The sequence below is a fragment of the Scyliorhinus canicula genome, chromosome 4, assembly GCF_902713615.1.
Source record: "Scyliorhinus canicula chromosome 4, sScyCan1.1, whole genome shotgun sequence".
NCBI lineage: Eukaryota > Metazoa > Chordata > Chondrichthyes > Carcharhiniformes > Scyliorhinidae > Scyliorhinus > Scyliorhinus canicula.
Window position 1 is genome coordinate 156,961,805 of NC_052149.1, and position 24,557 is coordinate 156,986,361.

The window sequence follows — 24,557 nt, forward strand, 5'->3', positions numbered from 1 at the left end:
TTGTTTCAACGCCAGAAGTATAGCGGGTAAGGCAGATGAACTTTAGAGCACTGATTAGTGCTTAGAATTACGATTTTGTGGCTATCACAGAAACATGGTTAAAGGAAGGGAGGGATTGGCAGCTAAACGTTGGAGAGTACAGATGCTTCAGGAGAGATAGAGGGGGATGTAAAAGGGGTGGGGGAGTAGCATTACTGGTTAAGGAGTATATTATAGCCGTACTGCGGGAGGACACCTTGGCTCATACAATGAGGCAATCTGGGTAGAGCTCAGGAACAGGAAGGGGGCAGTCACAATGTTGGGCATTTATTACAGGCCCCCCAACTGACAGCGAGAGATAAAGGAGCAGATAGGTAGCGATATTTTGGATAGATGCAGGAAAGTAACAGGGTTGTTGTGGTAGGGGATTTTAATTTCCCCTATCTTGACTGGGACTCACTTAGTGCTAGGAGCTTAGTTTGTAAGGTGTATCCAGGAAGTCGCCTTGATGCAATATGTGGATAGCCCAACTAGGGAAGGGGCAGTACTGGATCTGGTATTGGGGAATGAGCCTGGACAGATGGTTGAGATTTCAGTTGGGGAACATTTTGGAAGCAGTGACACAAACCAATAGGATTTAGGGTACTTTTGGACAGGGATGAGGGTAACCCTCTCATAAACGTGCTAAACTGGGGAAAGGCAAATTACGATAACATTATACAGGAATTGAAGAATTTGGATTGGGTGTGGCTGTTGGATAGTAAATCAGCATCAGACATGTGGGTGTCTTTCAAGTGACAGTTTATTAGGATTCAGGAAAGCCACGTTCCCGAGAGAACGAAGGATAAGTATGGGAAGTTTAGGGAACCTTGGATGACGAGGGATATTGTGAACCACGTCAAAAAGAAAAAGGAGACTTTTGTACGGTCTAGAAGGGTGGGGACAGTCAAAATCCTTGAGGAGTTTAAATAAAGTAGGAAGGTACTTAAGTGGGAAATTAGGAGGGCTAGGAGGGGTCATGAAAAGTCTTCGACAAGTAGGATTAAGGTGAATCCCAAAGTTTTTTATTCATTTGTGAAAAGCAAGAGGATGGCCAGGGAAAGGGTTTGACCACTTGTGTTGAGCCAGAGGAAATGGCTGAGGTACTAAATGAGTACTTTGTACCCGTGTTCACCAAAGAAAAGAACTTTGTGGAAGATGATTCTGGAGTAGGGTGTGTGGACATGTTAACATCGAAAAGGAAAGGGCAGCACGGTGGCCTAGTGGTTAGCACAACCGCCTCACGGCGCTGACGTCCCAGGTTCGATCCCTGCTCCGGGTCTCTGTCCGTGTGGAGTTTGCACGTTCTCCCCGTGTCTGCGTGGGTTTCGCCCCCACAACCCAAAAATGTGCAGAGTAGGTGGATTGGCCACGCTAAATTGCCCCTTAATTGGAAAAAATAATTGGCTAATCTAAATTTATTAAAAAAAAGAAAAAAAAAAAAAAACATCGAAAAGGAGGAGGTATAGAGTCTTTTAAAAGATATTAAGGTAGATCAGTCTCGTGGGCCGGATGGGATTTACCCCAGAATACTGAGGGAAGCAAGAGAGGAAATTGCTGGGGTTTTGACTGACATCTTTGTATTCTCATTGGCTACAGGTGAGATCCCAGAGGACTGGAGAATAGCTAATGTGGTATCGATGTTTAAGAAAGGTAGCAGGGATAATCCTGGAAACTATAGGGCAGTGAGCCTCACGTTGGTAGTAGGTAAATTATTGGAGAGAATTCTCAGGGACAGGTTTTATACCCATTTGGAAACAAATGGACTCATAAGCGATAGGCAGCATGGTTTTGTGAAGGGGAGGTCTTGCCTCACTAACTTAAACGAGTTTTTTGAGGAGGTGACAAAGTTGATTGATGAGTGGAGGGCGGTGGACGTTGTTTACGTGGACTTCCGTAATGCCTTTGACAAGGTGCCTCTTGGCAGACTGGTACAAAAGGTGAAGTCACACGTGATCAGAAGTGAGGTGGTAAGGTGGATACAGAACTGGCTTTGTCATAGAAGGCAAAGGGTAGCAGTAGAAGGGTGTTTTTCTGAATGGAAGAATGTGACTACTGGTGTTCCCCAGGGATTTGTGCTTGGGCTTCTGTTGTTTGTAGTGTACATAAACGATTTGGAGGAAAAAGTAGCCGGTTTGATCAAGTTTGTGGATGACACCAAGGTTGGTGGAGTGGCAGATAGTGTTGAGCATTGTCCGAAGATACAGCAGGACATAGATCGGTTGGAGACTTGGGCAGAGAAATGGCAAATGGAGTTTAATCCGGATAAATGTGAAGTAATGCATTTTGGTACGTCTTAACATGGAGGGGAAATATACCGTAAATGGCAAAACAAGAGTATAGAAAGTCAGGGAGATCTGGGTGTGCATGTCCACATATTTTTGAAGGTGCCAGCACAAGTGGACAAGGTAGTCAAGAAAACATACGGAATGTTTGCCTTCATTGGACAGGGCATGGAGTATAAAAACTGGCAAGGTATGCTGCAGTTGTATAGAACCTTGGTATGGTTGCACTTGGAATATTGCGCACAATTCTGGTCGCTACACTACCAGGAGGCTTTGGAGAGGGTGCAGAGGAAGTTTACCAGGATGTTGCCTGGTCTGGAGGGTGTTAGCTATGTGGAGAGGCTGAATTGACTCGGACTATTTTCATTAGAAAACCGGAGGTTGGTGATGACCTGATAGAAGTCTACGTGATCATGAGGGCCATGGATAGAGGGGATGGGCAGGCACTGTTTCCCAAGGTGGATGGGGTCAGTCATCAGGGAGCATAGGTTTAAGGTCCGTGGGGCAAAGTTTAGAGGAAATGTGCGAGGCAGCTTTTTATGCAGAGGGTGGTGAGTGCCAGGGGAGGTTGTGGAAGCAGATACATTAACAGCGTTCAAAATGCATCTTGACAAACACATGGACAGGATATAGAGGGATACAAGCACAAGGAAGTGCTGAGGGCTTTTGGCAAAAGTTGGTATCGTGACCGGTACAGCCTTGAAGTGCTGAAGGGCTGTTCCTGTTCTGTATTCTTTGTTCTTTGTATTTAGCAGGAGGTAATTTCTAATCATCCAATACTGGATATCAGACAAGCAGTCTGACATTTAGTGCAAGGGGTGAGCGAGGTTGTGGTGACAGAGCTGGGTGTGCTCAACATATATGTGGAACCTTTTTATGTTGACAAAAGAGCAATGCGTAGATGAAAAATAGGTGGGGGCTAAGTAGAAGTAGAAGCAGGCCTTTTGGCCCCTCAAGCAAGCTGTAACATTCAATCTGATCATGGCTGATATGATTGTGGCCTTCACTCTACTTTCCTGCTGCCCCCCTCCCCACCTCCTGATTACATTTTGTAGGTCAAAAATCCCTGCCTTGACTATATTCAATGACCCAAACTCCACTGATCTCTGTGAGATAATTCCAAAGATTAATGGCCCTCTGCAAGAATAAATTCCTCCTCATCTTTGTCTTAAATTAGGAGACCCCTTTCCCCTTTTATTTTTAAAACGGTCTTGATTTTTCCCCACAAGGGGAACCATCCTCTCAGCATCTGCCTTGCCGAGTCTTCTCAGAATCTTTTATGTTTCAATAAGATAACCACTCATTCTGAAATTCTAAATAAGTATAGGCCCAACCTGTTCAATTTTTCCTCCAGACATGAGATAGATTTTTGGGGGAAGAAAGAGGTGTAATGGTGCGGATGTGGTAAGAGAAAGTCACTGGAGGTGGTTCTCTGGCTACGACTGGGTAAATGGGAATTAAAACAGGGGGCCCAGTCCAGTCCAGCTGGATGACTGTGTGAGGCATTGGAGGGAATTGGTATGGTCAACCATGTCAAAAGCTGCAAAGAGCCTTCATCATAGCGTTTATAGTTTTACGGTTTACAGTAAAAGTTGTAGAGGTGAAATCTTGTTCTGTCATCTTTTCAGCTATCAATGGCAAGTTCAAATTTCTCTTAAAGTTATCGATCTCTATGGGGATTGTAACCATGTCACTACGTGTTTCTTTGGAAGTCATTATCCAATGATTGCCCCTCGCCTGTAAATGCGAATCTATATAATTTATAGATTCCTTTTTTTCTTACAGTATTTCAAAACAAATAAAATAATTTCTATATTCTCTACGAAGTTTTATTACAAGACCAGGACCCCCAACAATCTTTTGTTACAAGCTGTTTATTTTGTAAAGCAATAGATAATTGATGACTTACACCAACGGATATATGATCTTGGAGATTTCTATTTTTCTAGCATTTGTTTCGCGCAAGGTCAGTCTTTAATCTTCATTTTTTGTGAGTAAATGTTATCCCATAAAGAACTATTATCTCTATCACATTCAATACGCAAAATATTTTTAGTGCTCCCTTGTATGGAATTTCCCCTAAAAATTTGACATAAATCTGGTTCTACACTGGTTTCTACAAGAGCCCGTATTTTTTAAAAAAAAATAAATTTAGGGTACCCAATTAATTTTTTCCAATTAAGGGGCAATTTTAGTGTGGCCAATCCACCTAGCCTGCACATCTTTTGGGTTGTGGGGGGCGAAACCCATGCAAACACTGGGAGAATGAGAAACCTCCACACTGACAGTGACCCAGAGCCGGGATCGAACCAGGGACCTCGGCGACATGAAGCAGCAGGGCTAACCCACTGCGCCACCGTGCTGCCCGAAAAGCCCATATTTCAGCAGCTGAAGTACTTTTTACAGTCCTATTTTATTTCCCTAGCGTCACATGCCAAAGGGCAATATTTTCCATTTTCATTCACCAAAATACCATGAAACCTACTGCACTTTACTACCCATCAGGCAGTTTGACATGAAAAGCATCACTGAAGTAATTAATTTCCTGTTCTTTAGGTCACCCAAGGATGGGAACTTCCCCATATTTAATTTTTAATATGTTTAATTTGCCCGTAACAAATCACCTAAAGTTGGAAGATGCTTTATCGTACGTGGTTTCAATACATCAAAGCCAGCATCCAGTCTTGTCCGAGTGCATAATCAATTCAACGACCATTCAAACTTCACAACTGCTCTGTTCTTCTTTAGATGTGACCTCATTCTGTGATGACCTAGCCCAATTAACTGGGATAGGAGTAAGTCTCACTAAACTGGATTGCTGATTCAAAGTTACTCCTGATCTATTTTGTAAATGTATTATATTCCAAACATGTATAAAAGACAGTAACATATCCAACAACACACTCCACAACCTCAAAGTCCACAATTTGTACAATTTTTCCCCTTTTGCCTCACCACTCCCGTGGCAAACAGTTCCTCAAACATTGTCATGAACAACCCCGACCATGTCCCGAAGCCTTCCGCCAACCCCCTCGACTCAAATTTAATCTTTTCCAACTGGAGAAAGTCATACAGCCAGGTTAACATTCCCGGCGACATATCCAACCTCCAATTTAGCAAGATCCTTCACCGGAGAATTAGAGAAGCGAAGACCACAGCATCAGCCCCTTCCTGTCCCAGAGCTCTGGCATTTCCTTCATCCCAAAGATTGCCACATTGGGTCTGCCCCCCCCCCCCACCACCAATTTTAGAATACGTCCCAAACACTGCTTCCCAGTAACTCTCCAACTTCTCGCAACCCCAGAACATGTGCGCATGATTCGTAGAACCTTGCCACACTTCTTGCACTCAGCAGCCACCCTTCGAAAAACCCACTTATCCTCACCCGGGCCAAATGTACCCTGTGCACCACCTTGAACTGAATCACGCTCCTCCTCGCGAAGGAGGTGGTTGAATTCACCCCACTCATTGCCTCACACCACAGTCCCCAACCTATTTTCTCTGTCCCCCCCCCCCTATTTTTTCTTGAACCACACCACTTGCACCCCCCCTGCTCCCCCAACCACCCATATATGTCCCCATTCCTCATTTGGGAGCCGCATTTGTGCAACCTGGGATAGGTCCTGCACTCATTTTGTGCGAAGTCCCTCGCCTGCATATATCTAAATGCACGCTCCCTCGGCAAATCAAGCCTCCCCACAACTCATCCAGACCCACAAACTTCTCTTCCAAATACAAGTCCCTCACCTTCATCAGCCCTGCCCTCCTTCCGCCACTTCCCATACATCCCATCCATCTCTCTTCTCTCACCCCCTCCCCCACACCATCGCCTCACCTTCTCCACATTTGCTGCCCAATAGCAGTTCAGCAGGTTCGGGGGCACCTTCCCCACCCATGTAAATTCCGAAATCGACTTCCGGTGGCGGCCGTGGAGGGGTAGGTCGCACATTTGATAGCTCCCGCCTGTAACGGACTTTTGGACCTTTTACCCCCGTTTTATTTTTTGGATTTTATGGGATAAAGCAGTGAAGAGTGAGACAGTAAGGGGAAATCCCCCGCTGGTGTATGGAGAATTGGACCAGAAGTGGCTGTGTGAGATGACAAAGTTCTGGAAGGGAAACGCAAGCAGAGCTGGTAACGCGGGACAGCATGGCAAAGGGCAAGGGCCGCGAGGAGACGGCACAGTGGTTATTGGAGCAGCTGGTGAAGTTTTTCGAGGATTGCTTCGCCAAGCTGAAGAAGGACACGCTGGACCCGATTAAAGCTTCGATTGATCAAGTGGTTCAGAATCAAGAAACCCACGGGAGAGGGATCCAGGACAAAAGTTGTCCGAGTATGAGGAGTACATAACCGTGCTGGAAAGCAAGGTGGGGATGATGAACGACCACCAGAAAAGAATGCAGGAGAAGATGGGGGACCTGGAGAATAGGTCCAGGGGGCAGAATCTCAGAATTGTTGGCCTCCCTGAAGGCAGTGAGGGATCGGATGCGAGGGCCTAAGTGATGGACATGTTGGAGAAGTTGATGGGGGCTGGGGCGTTCCCTAGAATTGGACAGAGCACACAGAGTCGTCGCGAGGAAGCCCAGAGCGAACGAACCGCCAAGGGCCATGGTGGTACGTTTTCATGGACAAGGAACATGTTTTGCGGTGGGCCAAGAAAGAACAGAGCAGCAAGTTGGAGAACTGTGAGTTGCGCATTTATCAGGACCTGGGAGCGGATTTAGCCCGAGGCGAGCTGGGTTCAGTCGGGCAAAGACGACCCTCTTTAAGAAGGGGGTGAAGTTCGGGATGCTGTGACCCAGCCCGCCTGTGGGTCACAAATGAGGAACGGGACTTCTACTTTGAAACGCCAGACGAAGTATGGACCTTTATTAAAGAAATGAAGGTGGAGGCAAATTAAAAGACACTTAAGCCTTGGAGAAGTACTGTGTCAGCGATTTGTGGTGCTGGATTGTAACAATTTAAGTAGCTCTATGTGAAATAATGGGTTGTATGGATTGTTAAAGATTGATCTGTCTTGTAGGGACCTTGTTAGTGGGGGGATGGGCTTTGAATTTAGTTCTGCTTTTTGGGTAACTATTTTTCCAAAGTGATTGTTTCTTCACTATTTTTTCTGTTGTTTGTTTACTGGGGACTGTGATGCTTTTAAAATGTTTATTCATGTGGGGAGGGAGAGAGGAGAGTACAATAGGGAGACAGACTGCTTGGTGCCAGGGGTGGGAGCTGTTGGGTCAGCTGACTGAAGCGCAATGGGGGGGTGGACAGGTGTTAAGTTGGAGCTTGACTTGGGGAATTGGGTTTTTAGTGTTGTTGCTAGGGAGGGAGGGAGGGGGGAGCTGCTTTGCTGACAGGGAAGGAACTGTTACCAGGGGACAAATGGGAGGGAGGGAACGGCGACAGCCCGAGTGGGGACTCGAGGAAGCGGAGGGTGCGAGCTCGAGGCTGGCCTAAAATGGGTGATTCCACAGAGAAAAGGTGGAACGGGCTGAGAGGGACAAATTAGTGGAGGAGATACTCCAGGTGGACAGGAGATCCTTGGAGGCCCCAGACGTGGGGCTACTGAGGGAGCGGCGGAGGTTACAGATGGAGTTTGGGCTGTTGACCTCAGGGAAAGCAGTGGAACAGTTGAGGAAGGCAAGGGGGGAGCGATCTATGAGTATGGGGAAAAGGCAAGCAGAATGTTGGCGCACCAGCTCAGGAAAAGAGATGCGGCCAGGATGGTGGATAAAGTAAAGAGTAGAGACGGTAATACTGTCCTGGACCCAGCGGAGGTGAACGAGTTGTTTAAGGACTTTTATAGTAAATTATGTGAGTCGGAACACCCGGCTGGGGTGGAGGGGATGAGGCAATTTCTGGATCAGTTGAGGTTCCCGAGGGTGGAGGAGGACCTGGGTGGAGGGGCTGGGAGCCTCAATTGAGATTGAGGAAATGATCAAGGGGCTGGTGTGCATGCAGTCGGGCAAGGCCCCGGGGCCTGACAGCTACCCAGTGGAATTCTATAAGAGGTTTTCAGAGATATTGAGCGCACTGCTGGTGAGGACATTTAGTGAAGAAAGAGAGAAGGGAGTCCTCCCCTCAACAATGTTGCAGGCCTCGATTTCATTGATCTTGAAATGGGAGAAGGATCCGGAGCAACGCGGGTCATACAGGCTGATTTCTCTACTGAATGTTGTTGCCAAACTGCTGGCTAAGATACTGGCCACAAGGATAGAGGACTGTGTCCCGGGGGTGATAGGGGAAGACCAGACGGGATTTGTTACGGGCAGGCAACTCCAGGCCAATGTTCGAAGGCTTCTAAATGTTATTATGATGCCCTCAGAAGGAGAGGAGGTGGTGGTAGGGATGGATGTGGAGAAGGCTTTTGGTCGGGTGGAGTGGAATTACCTGTGGGAGGCGCTGGGGAGGTTTGGGTTTGGTGAGGGACTTATTGACTGGATGCGGTTGCTCTGTCAGGCACCAGTAGCAAGTGTGCGTACGAAACGGCTGGGTAGAGGTATTTTGAACTACACCGAGGGACGAGGCAAGGGTGCCCCCCTCCCCGTTACTGTTTGCTCTGGCCACAGAGCCATTGGCCATGGCGTTAAGAGCCTCTAGGAACTGGAAAGGGCTGGTGGTTGGGGGTGGGGGGGGGGGGGGGGGGGGGGGGGGGGGGGGGGGGTTGGAGCACCGGGTCGCGCTCTACGCAGATACCTGCTCTTGTACATTTCGGACCCGTTGGAGGGGATGGGATAAGTAATGCGAATCTTGGGGGGAATTAGGCAATTTTACGGGGTATAAATTGAACATGGGGAAAAGCAAGATGTTTGCGATCCGGGCAGAAGAGACTGGGAGAGCTGCCGCTTAGAATGGTAGGGAAGAGCTTTCAATATCTGGGAATCCAGGTGGTCTGGAAATGGGAGGTACTACACAAGTTAAACCTATCCCGGTTGGTAGAACAAATGGGAGGGGACTTTAAGAGATGGGACATGCTCCCGCTATCACTGGCGGGGAGGGTACAGACCGTGAAAATGATGGTCCTCCCCAGATTTCCGTTTGTCTTTCAGCGCCTCCCCCATCTTCATCCCCAAGGCCTTTTTGAAGCGGGTGAATAAGATTATTTCGGGCTTTGTGTGGGGGAGTAAAACCCTGCGAGTGAAGGAAGTGTTGCTGGAGCGCAGTCGGGGGAAGGTTCGGTTAGCGCTGCCGAACTTCTGCAATTACTACTGGACGGCAAATATAGCATGATTAGGAAGTGGGTAGTGGTGGAGGGGTTGGCATGGAGGCGACGTCATGTAAAGACACCAGTCTGGGAGCATTGGTAACGGCACCTCTGCCGTTCTCGCCAGCCCGATACTCCACAAGTCAGGTGGTAGTGGCGGCTCAGGGATCTGGGGGCAGTGGAGGAGATGCAAGAGAGTGGAGGGAGCATCAATTTGGACCCCGATTTATAACAACCACAGGTTTGTACTGGATAGGCTAGGTGGCGGGTTCCGGAGTTGGCAGAGGGCAGGAATTAGAAGGATGGGGGAATCTATTTATAGATGGGAGCTTTCCCAGCTTGAAAGCTTTGGAGGATGAATTTAAATTGCCAGCAGGGAATAGATTTAGGTATTTGCAGGCGTGTGACTTCCTGCGAAAACAGATGCCGCCCTTTTCGCTGCTGCCACCACGGGGAATACAGGATAGAGTAGTCTCCAGTACCTGGTTGGGAGAGGGGAAGGTATCGGACATTTACCAGGAGCTTTCTGAGGCGGAGGAAACTCCGGTGGAGGAGCTGAAAGGCAAATGGGAGGACGTGCTACGAGGAGAGATAGAGGTGGGTCTATGGGTGGATGCCCTAAGCAGGATTAATATCTCCTCATCATGCGCCAGGCTTAGCCTGATACAATTTAAGATAGTCCACCGGGCACACATGACAGTGGCTAGGATGAGCAAGTTTTTCGGGGTAGAGGATTGGTGTGCGAGGTGCGCGGGAAGTCCAGCAAATCATGTCCACAAGATTTGGGCATGCCCGAAGCTTAAGAGGGTTTTGCTAAAACAATGTCCACAGTGCTAAAAACACGGGTGGTGCCGAGTCCGGAGTAGTGATCTTTGGAGTGTCGGAAGATCTGGGAGTTCAGGGGGCGAAAGAGGTCGACGTCTTGGCCTTCCTGGTAGCCCAGAGATGGATCTTATTAATGTGGAGGGACTCTAAAAGGACTCGAAGCCCTGAGTGTAAGAGACCTGGGTTAGTGACATGGCTGGGTTTCTCAGTCTTGAGAAAATAAAGTTTGCTTTAAGAGGGTCAATGTTAGGGTTCTCCCCTGGAAAGCCAAACTAAATTTCAGTTAGACACTACCCAGTTGGTACCGCTTAACCAGAGAATCCCAGTTGAACAGAATTCCCAACTTTTACACTGTTTGCACTTAACTGTTTGCACTTAACATTTTGTGTTAAGCACTCAAGAATGTTTGTGATATTAATGTTTTTGTTTAAAAACATTGACATACATCTTCGTTCACAGATAAGGTCACAGGATGCAGATGAAGCCATCCAGCAGGTTGATGAACTGGTCCTCACGCAAAATTTTGAACATGGTTCAAAACTAAAAGAGTGGAAAAGATCAGAAATTCAGCCCAATATCACAGAATTGAAACAGCAGTCCTTTTCATTAGGTAAGACGAATTCAAGGTCATTACAGTTGGTTCTCACTTTAAGTTGCCGCATTTTAATTTTGTGTTGTGTTTTCAATGTGGCAGTTATTCACATTTAGTGTCAAAGATTTGCATTAAGTTATTTTGCGCCAGGTGAGGTAGGGTGGTGCGACCCATTGACACCATTTTGGATCAGCCTTTCCCATTCTCCACACCCACACCCCCCAGTCGCCACCAATCCACCTGCTTACTAACTCTCCTGCTCCTGACCTTTTCAATCCTGACCCTCATGCTCACATCTGATCCTTCCACCCACTAATCAACCCTCCTGGCCACTCCTGTTGGCCAGCGCTCTCACTCCTGACCCTTCTGCTAGCCAACATTCCTGCTATCTGACCCTCCCACTGGCCAGTCCTTTTGCTCTCTGACCTGCCTGCTCGCCACCTCTCCAATTTTCAGCTTGCCTCTGCAAATTTACAAATCAAAGCTGTTCCCACTCCCTCGATTGGGAGGGTCTGCCAACAGGAAGGTCAGTCAGCGGAGGGTTGGGGAGTGGAAGAGATGGCATGAGGTAAGCAGAAGAGGCGATGAGTAGGAGAGATAGCGAACGGGAAGTAAGTGGAAATAGTATATTTCTTTTATATTTTAACACTTATTTTAAAAGCTATTTTGTTTATACATATAGTAATGGGCTGCATGGTGGCACATTGGTTAGCACTGCTGCCTTACAGCTCCAGGGTCTCAAGTTCAATGTGTGAAGTTTGCCCCCTGACTGCATGGATTTCCTCCAGGTGATCTGGTTCCCTCTCACAGTCAAAAGATGTGCAGGTTAGGTGGATTAGCTGTGCAAAATTGCTCCTTAGTGTCCAAATGGTTAGGTTGGGTTACGAGGATAGGGTGGAGGTGTGGGCTTAAGTAGCGTCCTCTTTCCAAGGGCCGGTGCAGACTCGATGGGCTGAATGTCCTCCTTGTACACTAGTGATTCTATAATTTAAGAATGAACAGTATTTAAACTTGCAGGGTATAATGTTTTAATGTTTTTTACCTATGGGAGAGGTCCTGCAAGACCTAACTAAAGCTTTTACAGTGATTGTAATGGGAAAACCTGATTTCCTTAATGTTTCGTTTAAAGCTTCACCTTTCAGAAATGCAGCGACAATGTTAAGCAAGAAAATACTGTATTTCCTCTTTTTTTTCTTTCTGCTGGACAAGCTACAAACTCTTCTGAGCACTACTATCTTGTTCATGGGCAGCTAACATTTTAAAAGTCCCTGAACTTCCACAAAGTTTTGAGTGGCATGTTTATTTCAATGCATTATACATTATTGCCATGTGTTGCACATGCCAAAGGGGGAACATTGTTCTCCTCTCACTGCTCCCATTCTGCCTCTCTCAAAGTTCACATTCCATCTCCAACTCTTACTGGCTCCAACCTACTTTGTAACATAATTTCTAAAGGGGTGATATAAATGAGAGAGAACTGTTTATAGTATCGACTAACATAGGGACCAAGATCTGATTGCTAAACCGGTTCTCCATTTTATCTTTCCAATTCTGCCCCCATGAAATGAGAGATTGGAGATGAAGATCATTGTAAGGGGTACAGGAATTTGTTTTATTGGGGGCTATGACACCAAAGGTTGAAGTGAGGGTGTGATTGAGTAAATCTGTAACTGCAGAATATTATGGCAAACAGGACCAAAGGCTAGATAGCTGGGATTTTGGAATTTCAGTAGTAAGTAAATGGGGATAGTTTTTCCATTGTTCGATATAGAAGGAGGTATAGTTGGGAAATGGCAGGGAGATTTGGGTGGAAAATGATACAAGGAAATAATTGGAAATTACCTTATCTCGAATTGATAAGATTCGAGTAGCAAGACTATGTGAGATCTATGTTGAAATTTATGTGCCATTCATATACTGCTATTCTGCAAGTTTTTAATATTGTGTCTTTTGTTGACTATCCTTCCCAATTTGGTAAATGAAATGCCAAACACTGCAGATATTGGAAATCAGAAATTAGAACAGAAAATGCTGGAAATGGTCAGCAAATATAGGTTAAGAGTTAACATTACAGGTCAATAACCTTTCATTAAAACTGGGAAACGTTTGAGAAGAGAGAGGTTTTGAGCAAGAGGTGGTTGGACAAGGACAAAGGAATGTCTATGCACAGGCGATGAGTCACTCGATAAAGAATACCCAGTCTTACCTGCTCTTGTATACATGGCTAGTTCAGTTTAATTCCTGGTCAATGGAATTCTCCAATCCTGCCTGATTTTCATTCTATCCAAAAGTAGTCCAGCAGATATTATAATATGCTTAAGATTCTCTTGTGCCTTGATTTAGCGTTGACTACTGCCCAGACCTTGAAGAAAATATCTGCCCCATATCCTGTTGTTCACTGTTCCCACAGTTGTGGTTGATGCAATATCTATATGAAACAAATTTTGCTATAATTCCTTAATATTTTCCATGTGTTAAGGGACATTGAGAAAGGAACTTTTTGGGTACATTCTAGTCCTATTTCATTGCCCTTTTTTTCACGGAATATTTAATTATCCGGTCACTCAAATTATGCAATTTATTAAAATGGCATATTTTCAAAGCAAAAGAAAAATCAAAGTACTGGTTATTTCAATAGCGGGTATTTCAAATTAAACAACTTTGAGTCAAAAAATGGTCTATACTTCATAAATAAATGTGCTCTAATTGAAAACCACTAATGTAATGTTTAATGTCCTCTACCATGAAATAAAACTTGCTACTAAGAGAGCACAAAAGGAAGTCATGTAAATTAGGATACAAAGATTATTGTTATAAGCATTTCCTCTAGTATAGACCCAACCTAACCTAGAAACAAAGGAAATTAAACCTTTTTTCCTCATTTGTTACTACATTTTAAGCACCAGTTAGAATTTACAGCAAAGTGCAAGCTGCCCTGTCTTAATAGTTTACATCAGGGCAGCACGGTGGTTTGGTGGTTAGCACTGCTGCCTCATGGCGCGAGGTCCCAGGTTCGATCCCGGCTCTGGGTCATAGTCCGTGTGGAATTTGCACATTCTCCCCGTGCCTGTGTGGGTTTCGCCCCCACAACAAAATATGTGCAGGGTTGGTGGATTGGCCACACTAAATTGCCCATTAATTGGAAAATTTTTTATTAGGAATAAAAATAAGAAAAAAATATTGTAGGAATAACTCTGTGAACATACATTTCCTTTGGCAAGGAAATGTGTCTTAAAATACAACAAAAATAAAAAATCTTTTGTAAAGAGAAAATAACAATTGAATAGTGTCAAGATGCTGTCATGTAAAATAACGCTTGTAGTAGTATACCCCAATTTGTGAAAATTTGGTAACAATGTGTCCATGTGTTTTTCTATAAATATAACTTCCATCATGTTTATATGATTACAGTTATCACTGACGGGAAACGCCAAAGGAAACCCAGTAAAAAATTGCTTGAGTCAACAGAAGATTATGACCAGTTGTTCATCTCTAAAAAGAAACTGAAAACTTGCCTTCAGCCTTTACAACAGGTATGTTGTTACCCAAATCCATGTGTAAACATTGGGTTCTCTAAAGAAGATTAATACAGACACGAATGGTTAACTAGCGCGATTTACCGACTGTGTCCCGCCGGAATAGGACGCAACTGGTAGGTTCCGGGCAAGGCCTCCCCCGGGATTCTTGAAGGTTGTTACGCCTCGCGAGATGTAACCAGATCTCGTGAGACATTGTGATCTGGATCATGTCCACAATCGGCACAGGAAAAGTAGAATTACTAGATTGATACCAGGACTAAGTAGATATAGCTATCAGGAAAGATTGAACATCGACAGGAGATGACTGACGGATGACCTGATAATGAGGTCTCAAATATTATGGAAGGGTTTGCGAGGGTAGACATAAAAATGAAGAGTGGAATCTTGCCATCTTAGTTTTTGCAAAAAACAAAGGGGTAATTTCCAAATTGGAAACCTGGACATGAGTAAGGGGGCTTCTGGTTGAACTTTCTGGAATATGTCCAATTAGGAAACTGTCTCTGGGATTACTGTAAAATTAGGATCGATCACGATTGAGAGCATAAGATATAAAGGCTAATGAAAAGCATTCACAGTGACCGAACAGAGATTTGTGCTGTGGTGACTTGGCATAACTAGAATCTCTGCAGTGCAGAAGATGGCCATTCGGCCCACCAAGTCTGCACCGACCCTCTGAAAGAGCTCCCTACCCAGGCCCATGTTCTATCCCCGCAACCCCATTTATCCTTTTGGACGCAAAGGGGAATTTAGCATGGCTAATCCACCTAACCTGCACATCTTTGGACTGTGGGAGGAAACCAGAGCACCCAGAGAAAACCCACGCAGACACAGGGAGAGTGTGCTAACTCAACACCAGTCACAATCAAACCAGGGGCGCTGGAGCTGTGAGGCAGCAGTGCTAACCACTGTGCCACCATGCCACTACTTTTGATGAAAATGGATGGGAGACGGGGAAGACCTGTCACTCCCTCCGTTAAGTTGTGAACGTCTACTGCAGGATCTGCTAGCAATCTCTTTTACTTTGATAATTTTCATGAATATCAACCTCCAATGGCTTGGTTTTGTTGTCAAAAACCTATGCCTATGACTGACCTCAGGCTTGCTGCTTTTTTCCTTTATGGTACTCGGTGAATGTCAGTTGTAGGTTTCAAAGACTTCCTTCTGTGAACTCGTAGCCTCGAAGCTGCCGTGTGCGGTTGCTCTACAAGAACCATCCACTGTGGCTAAATTGTTATTACAAGTTCAAAGTTTCATTCAATTGCCTCCTTGGTTATTTTAATTGCTTTCCTGCCTCTGCCACATAGGTTGCCAACAAGACTCAAATCATCCCAGGGATTAACAAAAGGAGGTGGGAAGGTATTGGGATAACAGCCCAATGGCTTTTTTTCCTGATTTTTCCCAACATTCCAGCTCCTGCCTCCAATGACCTGAGAAAATGCTCCATGATGTTTCCACTTGCAGGGGAGATCAGGAGTGATAAATCGAAGTTAGCCGCTAATAAATCCAATAGGAATTCAGGAGAAACTTCATTCCCCAGAAAGTGGTTAGAATGTAGGCCTTTCTCCTGCAGAGTAGTTCAGGTGACTCGTTCGACTTCATTTAAGGGTAAACAAGGGTAAAAGGAATAAATCACAGAATCCCTACAGTGCAGAAGGAGGCTATTCAGCCCATCGAGTCTGCACCGGCCTGTGGAAAGACTTAATCCCACACCTCCAACCTATCCCTGTAACCCCACCTAATCTTTTGGACACGAAGGGGCAATTTAGCATGGCCACCTAACCTGCACATCTTTAAAACCGAGATGATGAGGTATTTCTTCAGCCAGAGGGTGGTGAATCTGTGGAACTCTTTGCGGCAGAAGGCTGTGGAGGCCAAATCACTGACTGTCAGTCAAATCACTGACTGACAGAGATAGATAGGTTCTTAATTAATAAGAGGATCAGGGGTTAGGGAAGAAGGCAGGAAAATGGGGATGAGAAAAATATCAGCCATAATTGAATGGCGGAGCAGACTCGATGGGCCGAATGGCCTACTTGTGCTCCTTTGTCTTATAGTCATATCTTTAGACTGTGGGAGGAAACCGGAGCACCTGGAGGAAACCCACGCAAAAGCGAGGAGAAAGTGCAAACTCCATACAGGCAAGGCCAGAATTGAACCTGGGTACCTGGAGTTGTGAGGCAGCAGTGCTAACCACTGTGCTGCCCAATGGTTGCATTTTTGCAATTAGATGAAGTACAGTGGGAGGATTCTCATGTGGAGCATAAACACTGACACTGCTAAGTAGAATTGCCTGTTTATGTGCTGTAAATACTATGTCCTACATCGGAGCGCATGTCAGGAATTTGTTGCAAAAGTCAACGCACATGGCATGATTTTCCACCCACTAGAGTTACTCTGAAATTTAATCCCTGTAGCCACACAAATCACTGTGCCCTGAGAGCTAATTTGGTGAATCTATCAACAGACGTTTTGTATCCTACATCACATCGCTACATTTACAGTCTTATTACAAACATACTCGATATAACAAATAATTGAAGATCCTGAACAACTCACCACCTAAATTAAACCACATTGAAGGTTATTCTAAGGACAAGATCTATTTTTCTTCTTTTTAATCTCTTTTGTAACCTCTTTCCTCCATGTAACACTACTGATCTACACGCATTGTATTAACCTGGTGTTATAGATTAGGAAGGTGATAAATGTTCTGTTATCTTGTTATTGATCCTATACAACAGCCTGTTATTGTAAGTGTACTACTTGTTTTGAGAAAAGCAAAACTATGTTGATGTTGAAGATTTTTTAAGTAGTCAGATCAGCACTGTGATTGAAAAATTCCGAAGATATGAAACTAAGAAAAAATTAGACCTGCAGAATAAATTGAAATATTATTGGAATTTATATTTTGTCAATGGACGGACCTCCTACTTTAGAGTCACATTTGGAAAAAACTCAGCGAATCTAGACTATGTCAGAAGAATCCTATTTGGTGGTATCACAATACAAATCAATCATTGTAAAGTATCAGTGAGTCTGACCATTATGATAGTGTCAGGCCCATTATTGTCAGAGACTAATTTTCTTTACATGTGCATGCATGTCTGATGTATGAAGCATGCTTATTGGGAACTCCGCTAAAATGAAAAATCTCCTATGTTCAAGTTTACTTAGAGTGGACACTGAGCTGGTCATAGATAATGAGCACCTGGTCTGATGCTTTAAATTGTAGGAACATCAGTTTACATCTAGCTTGCAGTCTGATACAGTGGCAGTTCAAAATTTAAATATCCTGTAAATTAGTACTTCATCCTTGTTTTCAAATCCCTTTGTGGCCTTGCCCCTCTCTAGGTTTTAAATGGCCACAGACCCTACAGTGGTGGCTTTTGTTGGGGGTTGATGTGGTGGTAGTGTGAGATGGAGTTGGGTCCACCACCCCCAGACATAGTTTGGAGGCAAAGATGGGCTATTTACAAGGCTTACCGTGGATCTCTGGTGCTTCATCTCAGTTGTTCTGTTAAATATTAGGCCCTCTAACCCTCACCTGCCCCCTCACCCACTCTGCATGTCTTATCTCTGCCAAACCATTTCCCCACCCACCCCCATAGCCCCTTAAAACCCCCTGCTAACTTAATGTCAACTCCTGTCACCGCACCCTTTGCCCTTATACCCTCCATGCCAACGGACCTACTGTCACCATGGGAGACCTCAGGAACCATGTTGGAATGAATCAAAAGAAAGGTTTAAATCTCTTGCCTTTACTATAGTAAAACATAACTCACATTCATGAAAATCCATTCAAAGTGTTTAAATATCCTCCACGTAATTCCTTATTTAGAAAAAGCAAACAGACCTGTATTCATATCCCAACATCAAACCCTTTACATTTGAGCTGTCAATCAAATTGTGAATTTAGGATCTCCGACTAAGATAATGATAGGCTTTGGAAAGCAGCCGACCATTAAGAATAATATAACAATAGCTGTTGGGGTAATGCCAACAGACAGCTATTACAAATGCCAGAACAGACTTTTTTCAACTCTCACTGACACGGGCAACATTTAAAAAAAACTTTTGAATGGCTGGGGATTTAAATGGTTTCACAGCTTAATTGTTTTTACCCCTCAAGCAGACTGTTTTTATTTAATGCTTAAAGGCAGGGCATTTAAATAATTTCACATCATGACAGTTGTACAGACATTTTTTGTAGTTCAAGAACATTTACAACTCATAATCGTAACTCCCACACTGCAAGGCCTCACTACAGCAAAAGTTTGGAGTTCAATTGCCCCTGCTTGAGTTTGGGTTCCCCTCATGTGTGAGTCACACTCTTTCCACGATAGGCAAAATTGAGATCTGTTGAAAATGGGGGTGGGCTTTCTGTTCCTTGTTACTGCTGGCCATTTTGAAAGCTCCTTGGAGTCTCCGTGATTCCACAAACACCTTGTTGCCTACTCACTCAAAATGCCTATATCTCTATGTTGCTTCTTTGTGTCTTCCTCACGTCTTGCATTCCCACTTAAGTTCAGATTTTTCATTAAATATATTCTGCAAAGTTTTTTTTTTGTAAATAATTTTTATTGAAAAATTTTGAATTTACACAACAATAACGCACCATAGTAAAATACCAAAAATAACAATAATATTAACAATCATAAACATTCGCCCCACCCCCATGCACAACACAGCATTTTAACAACAACGCAAATTAACACAATATAAAGTTACAGAATAGAAACTACAATAAGGAACCCCCCCCCCCGGGGTTGCTGCTGCTATTGACCAAGATACCTATCTTTGCACCAGGAAGTCCAGAAAAGGCTGCCATCGTTTATAGAACCCTTGTATTGATCCTCTCATGGCAAATTTGACCCGTTCCTGTTTTATAAATCCCGCCATGTCACTGATCCAGGTCTCCACACTTAAGGGCCTTGCATCCTTCCACTGTAGCAGAATCCTTCGACGGGCTACTAGGGACGCAAAGGCCAGGACACCGGCCTCTTTTGCCTCCTGCACTCCCGGCTCTACCGCAACTCCAAAAATCGCGAGTCCCCACCCTGGTTTGACCCTGTATCCGACCACCCTCGACACCGTCCCCGCCACCCCCTTCAAGAATTCTTCCAATGCTGGGCATGCCCAGAACATATGGGCGTGGTTCGCTGGACTCCCTGAACATCTGGTGCACCTATCCTCACACCCAAAGAACCTACTCATCCTAGTCCCGGACATGTGGGCCCGGTGCAGCACCTTAAATTGGATGAGACTAAGCCTCGCACATGAGGAGGAAGAGTTGACTCTGTCCAAGGCATCCGCCCAAGTCCCGTCCTCTATCTGCTCCCCGAGTTCCTCCTCCTATTTAGCCTTCAGCTCCTCCACTGACGGCTCCTCCACCTCCTGCATTACCTTATAGATGTCAGACACCTTCCCCTCTCCGACCCACACCCCCGAAAGCACTCTGTCCATCGTCCCCTGCGAGGGCAGCAAAGGGAATACCTCTACCTGTCGCCTAGCAAACGCCTTTACCTGCAAGTATCTGAACATGTTCCCTTGGGGAAGGCCAAATTTATCTTCCAGTTCCCCCAGGCCCGCAAACCTCCCGCCAATAAACAAGTCCCTCAATTTGCTGATGCCCGCCCTTTGCCACCCCCTAAATCCCCCATCCTTGTTCCCCGGGATGAACCGATGGTTGCCACCCAGTGGAGCCTCCATCGAGCCCCCTGTTTCCCCCCTATGCCGCCTCCACTGTCCCCAGATTCTTAGGGTCGCCGCCACCACCGGGCTCGTGGTAAACCTCTTGGGGGAGAGCGGCCACGGTGCCGTTACCATGGCACCCAGGCTCGTACCTCTACATGACGCCATCTCCATTCTTTTCCACGCCGCCCCTCCCCCCTCCATCACCCATTTACGCACCATTGACACATTGGCCGCCCAATAGTACCCCAGAAGGTTGGGCAGCGCCAGCCCACCTCTATCCCTCCCTCGCTCCAGGAACACCCTCCTCACTCTCGGAGTCCCATGTGCCCACACAAAGCTCAGAATACTGCTAGTCACTCTCCTAAAGAAGGCCCTGGGGATAAAGATGGGCAGGCACTGAAAGAGGAACAAGAACCTCGGAAGCACCGTCATTTTGACGGACTGTACCCTCCCCGCCAACGATAATGGCAGCATGTCCCACCTCTTGAACTCCTCCTCCATCTGATCTACAAGTCTGGTGAAATTATGCTTGTGAAGAGTCCCCCAGTCCCTGGCCACCTGCACCCCCAGGTACCTAAAGCTCTCCCCTGCCCGCCTAAGCGGGAGCCTACCAATTCCTTCCTCCTGGTCTCCAGGGTGCACCACAAACACCTCACTCTTGCCTAAATTTAATTTATAACCTGAAAAGGTCCCAAACTCAGCTAGCAACTCCATCACCCCCGGCATCCCTCCCACCGGGTCCGCCACATACAGTAACAGGTCATCGGCATACAACGACACCCTATGTTCCTCTCCACCTCGCACCAAGCCTCTCCACCTCTCTGAATCCCTCAACGCCATCGCCAGTGGCTCGATTGCCAGTGCAAACAACAAGGGGGACAGGGGGCAACCCTGCCTGGTCCCTCGGTAAAGCCGGAAGTACTCCGACCTCCTCCTATTCGTGGCCACGCACGCCATCGGGGCCTCATATAGCAGCCTTACCCATCTAATGAACCCTTCACCAAATCCAAACCTCCCCAACACCTCCCATAAGTACCCCCACTCCACTCTATCGAAGGCCTTCTCTGCATCCAGCGCCACCACTATCTCTGCCTCCCCCTCAATCGCCGGCATCATGATGACATTCAACAATCTCTGCACATTCGTGTTCAGCTGCCTTCCCTTCACAAAACCTGTCTGGTCCTCGTGCACAACCCCTGGCACACAGTCCTCTATCCTGGTGGCCAGGATTTTTGCCAGCACCTTAGCATCCACGTTGAGGAGAGATATGGGCCTGTATGAACCAATATTCTGCAAAGTTATTGAACATGCTTCCGCCTCCTAAATCCATGCCCAATTTCCCAGAACTAGTTAAACACCCACCCCATCCCCATCTAATTACTGTCCTTGCCAAAGTACCGAACCTGCTCATATCAAAATCATAAATTCCATTTGATGTGAAAGTCATAATTCCCTCCTCATCATTCTCCTACTGCCCATAGTCTTTGACATGGTTAACCTACCATCATTCTCCAATATCTCTCCAATTTTGGTCTGGCAGCATCTGTGGAGAGAGAAATAGAGTTAACATTTTGAATCTGTATGACTCTTCTTCAGAGATGAAAAGGGGCAGAAATGTAATGGAGTATATAGTTGGAGACAGTAGGATGGCCAGGGGTAGGTGGGAGCTCAGGAGAGATTTTCAAAAATGCCATGGTCACAAGAAAAAGAGAGAGTCAATGATCATGTTAAAGACTAATGAACGTGCTAATAATGGTGTAAGGGGGAAAAAATCAAAATGGAGGAGAGAGTTCATGGTATAAAGTTGTTAAGTCCAAAAGGCTGTAAAGTGCCTAATCAGAAGATGAGGTGCTGTTCCTCCAGTTTGCTCCATTGGAACATTGCAGTAAACGAATAGTCTTTAAGTTGTCAGCCTGCTTCTCTGACTTCAATGCTGGGTGACTAGAAATCTTCTCCAACTAAAATTGGGACGACTAAAGCCATTGTTTTCAGTTCCCACCATGAACTCTAATAATTAACCACTGGTTCCATCCCTCTTCTGTTGAGACACCACTGTTGAGGTGGACCAGACTGCTCACAATCATGGTGTCACATTTGATCCCATTATGAGCTTCCAGACACAGATCTGTCCTACTCTTAAGATCACCTACTTGCAGTTTCATAACATCATTAAACATAACTCTTGCCTCAGCTTATCTGGTGCTGAAATCCTCATTCAAGCCTTTCTTGCATCTAGACCTGACTATTCCAACATTCCTCTGGCCAGACTCTCCTCTTCCATCCTTCATAAATCTGAACTCTTCCAAAACTGTGGAGTAAAAGCCAGGTTGAACACTGTCACTCGGAGAGAATGAATATTTTACAGGAGCATGGTGAAATAGGGAAGGCTGGAGATGAGATAGTTGGAGAAAAGTGAGCATTGATTTTGGCTTTCTAATTAGAAACTATAAGTATGAAAAGGAGATAACTTCTGGTTGAATACAAAATGCAGTCTTGGTTTCAGAACTGTTCAGAAAAAAGTTGAGGTTATACTTGGAGGATTAAACAATAATGTCATGTTTGCTGGTCACAATATAATCTATACTTTGTGTGCTGTAAGCAATTTTAAACCAATACAATAATTATTTATTTGCATTTTATTTCATAGGGCATAACAGACGGTTTAGAAAAAGAAACCCATCAAACAGAATTGCAAGATTCTAGAAGCTGCAGTACTGAACCAAAGAGACGGCGGCGACGCAAAAAGAATTTGAATTGCCCACAGATAGCTCCTGTCCAAGAAATAGCCCCATCTATGGCTACAATAGACTCTGTCATATCAAGATCTCTAATATGCCAAGCCATGCCTATGCCTTTAGCAGTCCAACGTATTTCTTCACCTGTAGCGCAACTAGCTCTTACTACATCTACAGTAAAACCAACTATATCCACGCCTACAGTGAAACAGTGTTTGTTTGGTCCTCCACTGGAGAAAGCACAGGCCATATTTGCAATGGAGAGATCTCAGTTCCTACCTTCAGTGGAGAAATCTGAGACCATGGCCACAGTGGAGAAATCCCAGTCTGTGCTTGTAATGGAGAAATTCCAGCCCATATCTGCAGTGGAGAAATCTCAGTTCATGGCTGCAGTGGAGAAATCCCAGTCTGTACTTGTAATGGAGAAATCCCAATCCACGGTTGCAATGCAGAAATCCCAGTCCATGAGTCCAGTGCAGAAATCCGAGACCATGGCTGCAGTGGAGAAATCCCAGCCCATGGTTGCACTGGAGAAATCCCAGACAATGGTTGCAGTGCAGAAATCCCAGTCCATTAGTCCAGTGGCGAAATCCCAGCCCATGGCTGCAGTGGAGGAATCCCAGCCCATGACCACAGCGGAGAAAGCTCAGTCCATGCCTGCACTGGAGAGAGCTCAGTCCATGCCTGCACTGGAGAAAGCTCAGTCCATGCCTGCATTGGAGAAAGCTCAGTCCAAGACTGCAGTGGAGATAGTTCAGTCCATGCTTGCAATGGTGAACCCACAGTCTGTGCTTGCAGTGGAAAAATCTCAGATTGTACCCACAGTGGTAAAGCCACAGTCTATGCTTGCTATGGAGACATGCCAGTTTGCGCCTCCAACAGAAAGCTACCAGTTAGTACCTGCAACACACAAGACCCAGACCATCCGTGCAACAGAAAATTCTCAATCCACAACTGCAATGAAGAAATTCCAAAAAATGCCAGCAGGCAAACAATCCCAGTCTATGCCAGCAGAGGAGCAAACCCAGTCCCTACCAGAAGGGAAACAATCCCAACCCATACTAGCAGGGAAACGGTCCCAGTACATTCATGTGGCAGAGCAATGCCAGTCCATGCCTGTAGCAGAACTGTCCCACTCCATGACTACAGATGATCAGTCTCAGTTCTTATCTGCAAAGGAACGGCTCCAGTTCTCACCTGCAACAGAGACCCTGTCTACTCCAGCAATAGAATGTAACCAGCCTATACCAGCAGTAGAAGTCCCTCTGCCTGTAGCCTTAGAAAGTTCAACACAGCAAGTAGGATCACAGCAGTTTAAAACAAGCAGTATTGTTAAGAGGAGATGGAAACATAGAAACTATCTGAATACGCGACAGATTTATCCTACTCCACAACCGGCTCTTGGAGATAAAGCAGAAACCATGCTTACACAACTGACCACTTCGCCTGGTAGGAACATTTTTCATTGTATTCCATGCAAGTTCTAGAGTGAAATTAATTCATACCTTACCAAAAACCATATTCTTGGAAGACATAAACAGTTCCACAATTCTGGTCTGCATATTTTGAAAAGAGCATATATAAGATTTATATGTAGATCTATAAATGTACACTCTCATTTGAAATAAACATTTGTTTCCCCATAGCTGCCAGCATGTCCTTAGTGGCATT

At 45.4% G+C, this 24,557-nt stretch overlaps 1 protein-coding gene across 8 annotated transcripts in view; it reads left to right on the forward strand.

The window, feature by feature from the left end:
• The window catches only part of LOC119965109 (histone-lysine N-methyltransferase NSD2-like), a 318,910-nt gene that overhangs the window by 125,972 nt on the left and 168,381 nt on the right, over positions 1-24,557 (forward strand). For all 8 annotated transcript variants that reach the window (XR_005460429.1, XM_038795422.1, XM_038795423.1 and 5 more), the window contains 3 exons: positions 10,786-10,936; positions 14,330-14,451; positions 22,799-24,335. Coding sequence is in view for 7 of the 8 variants with exons in the window: in XM_038795422.1 (XP_038651350.1) it covers positions 10,786-10,936; positions 14,330-14,451; positions 22,799-24,335 (1,810 nt within the window). In the remaining variant the exon portion in view is untranslated. The remainder of the gene's footprint in view (positions 1-10,785; positions 10,937-14,329; positions 14,452-22,798; positions 24,336-24,557) is intronic.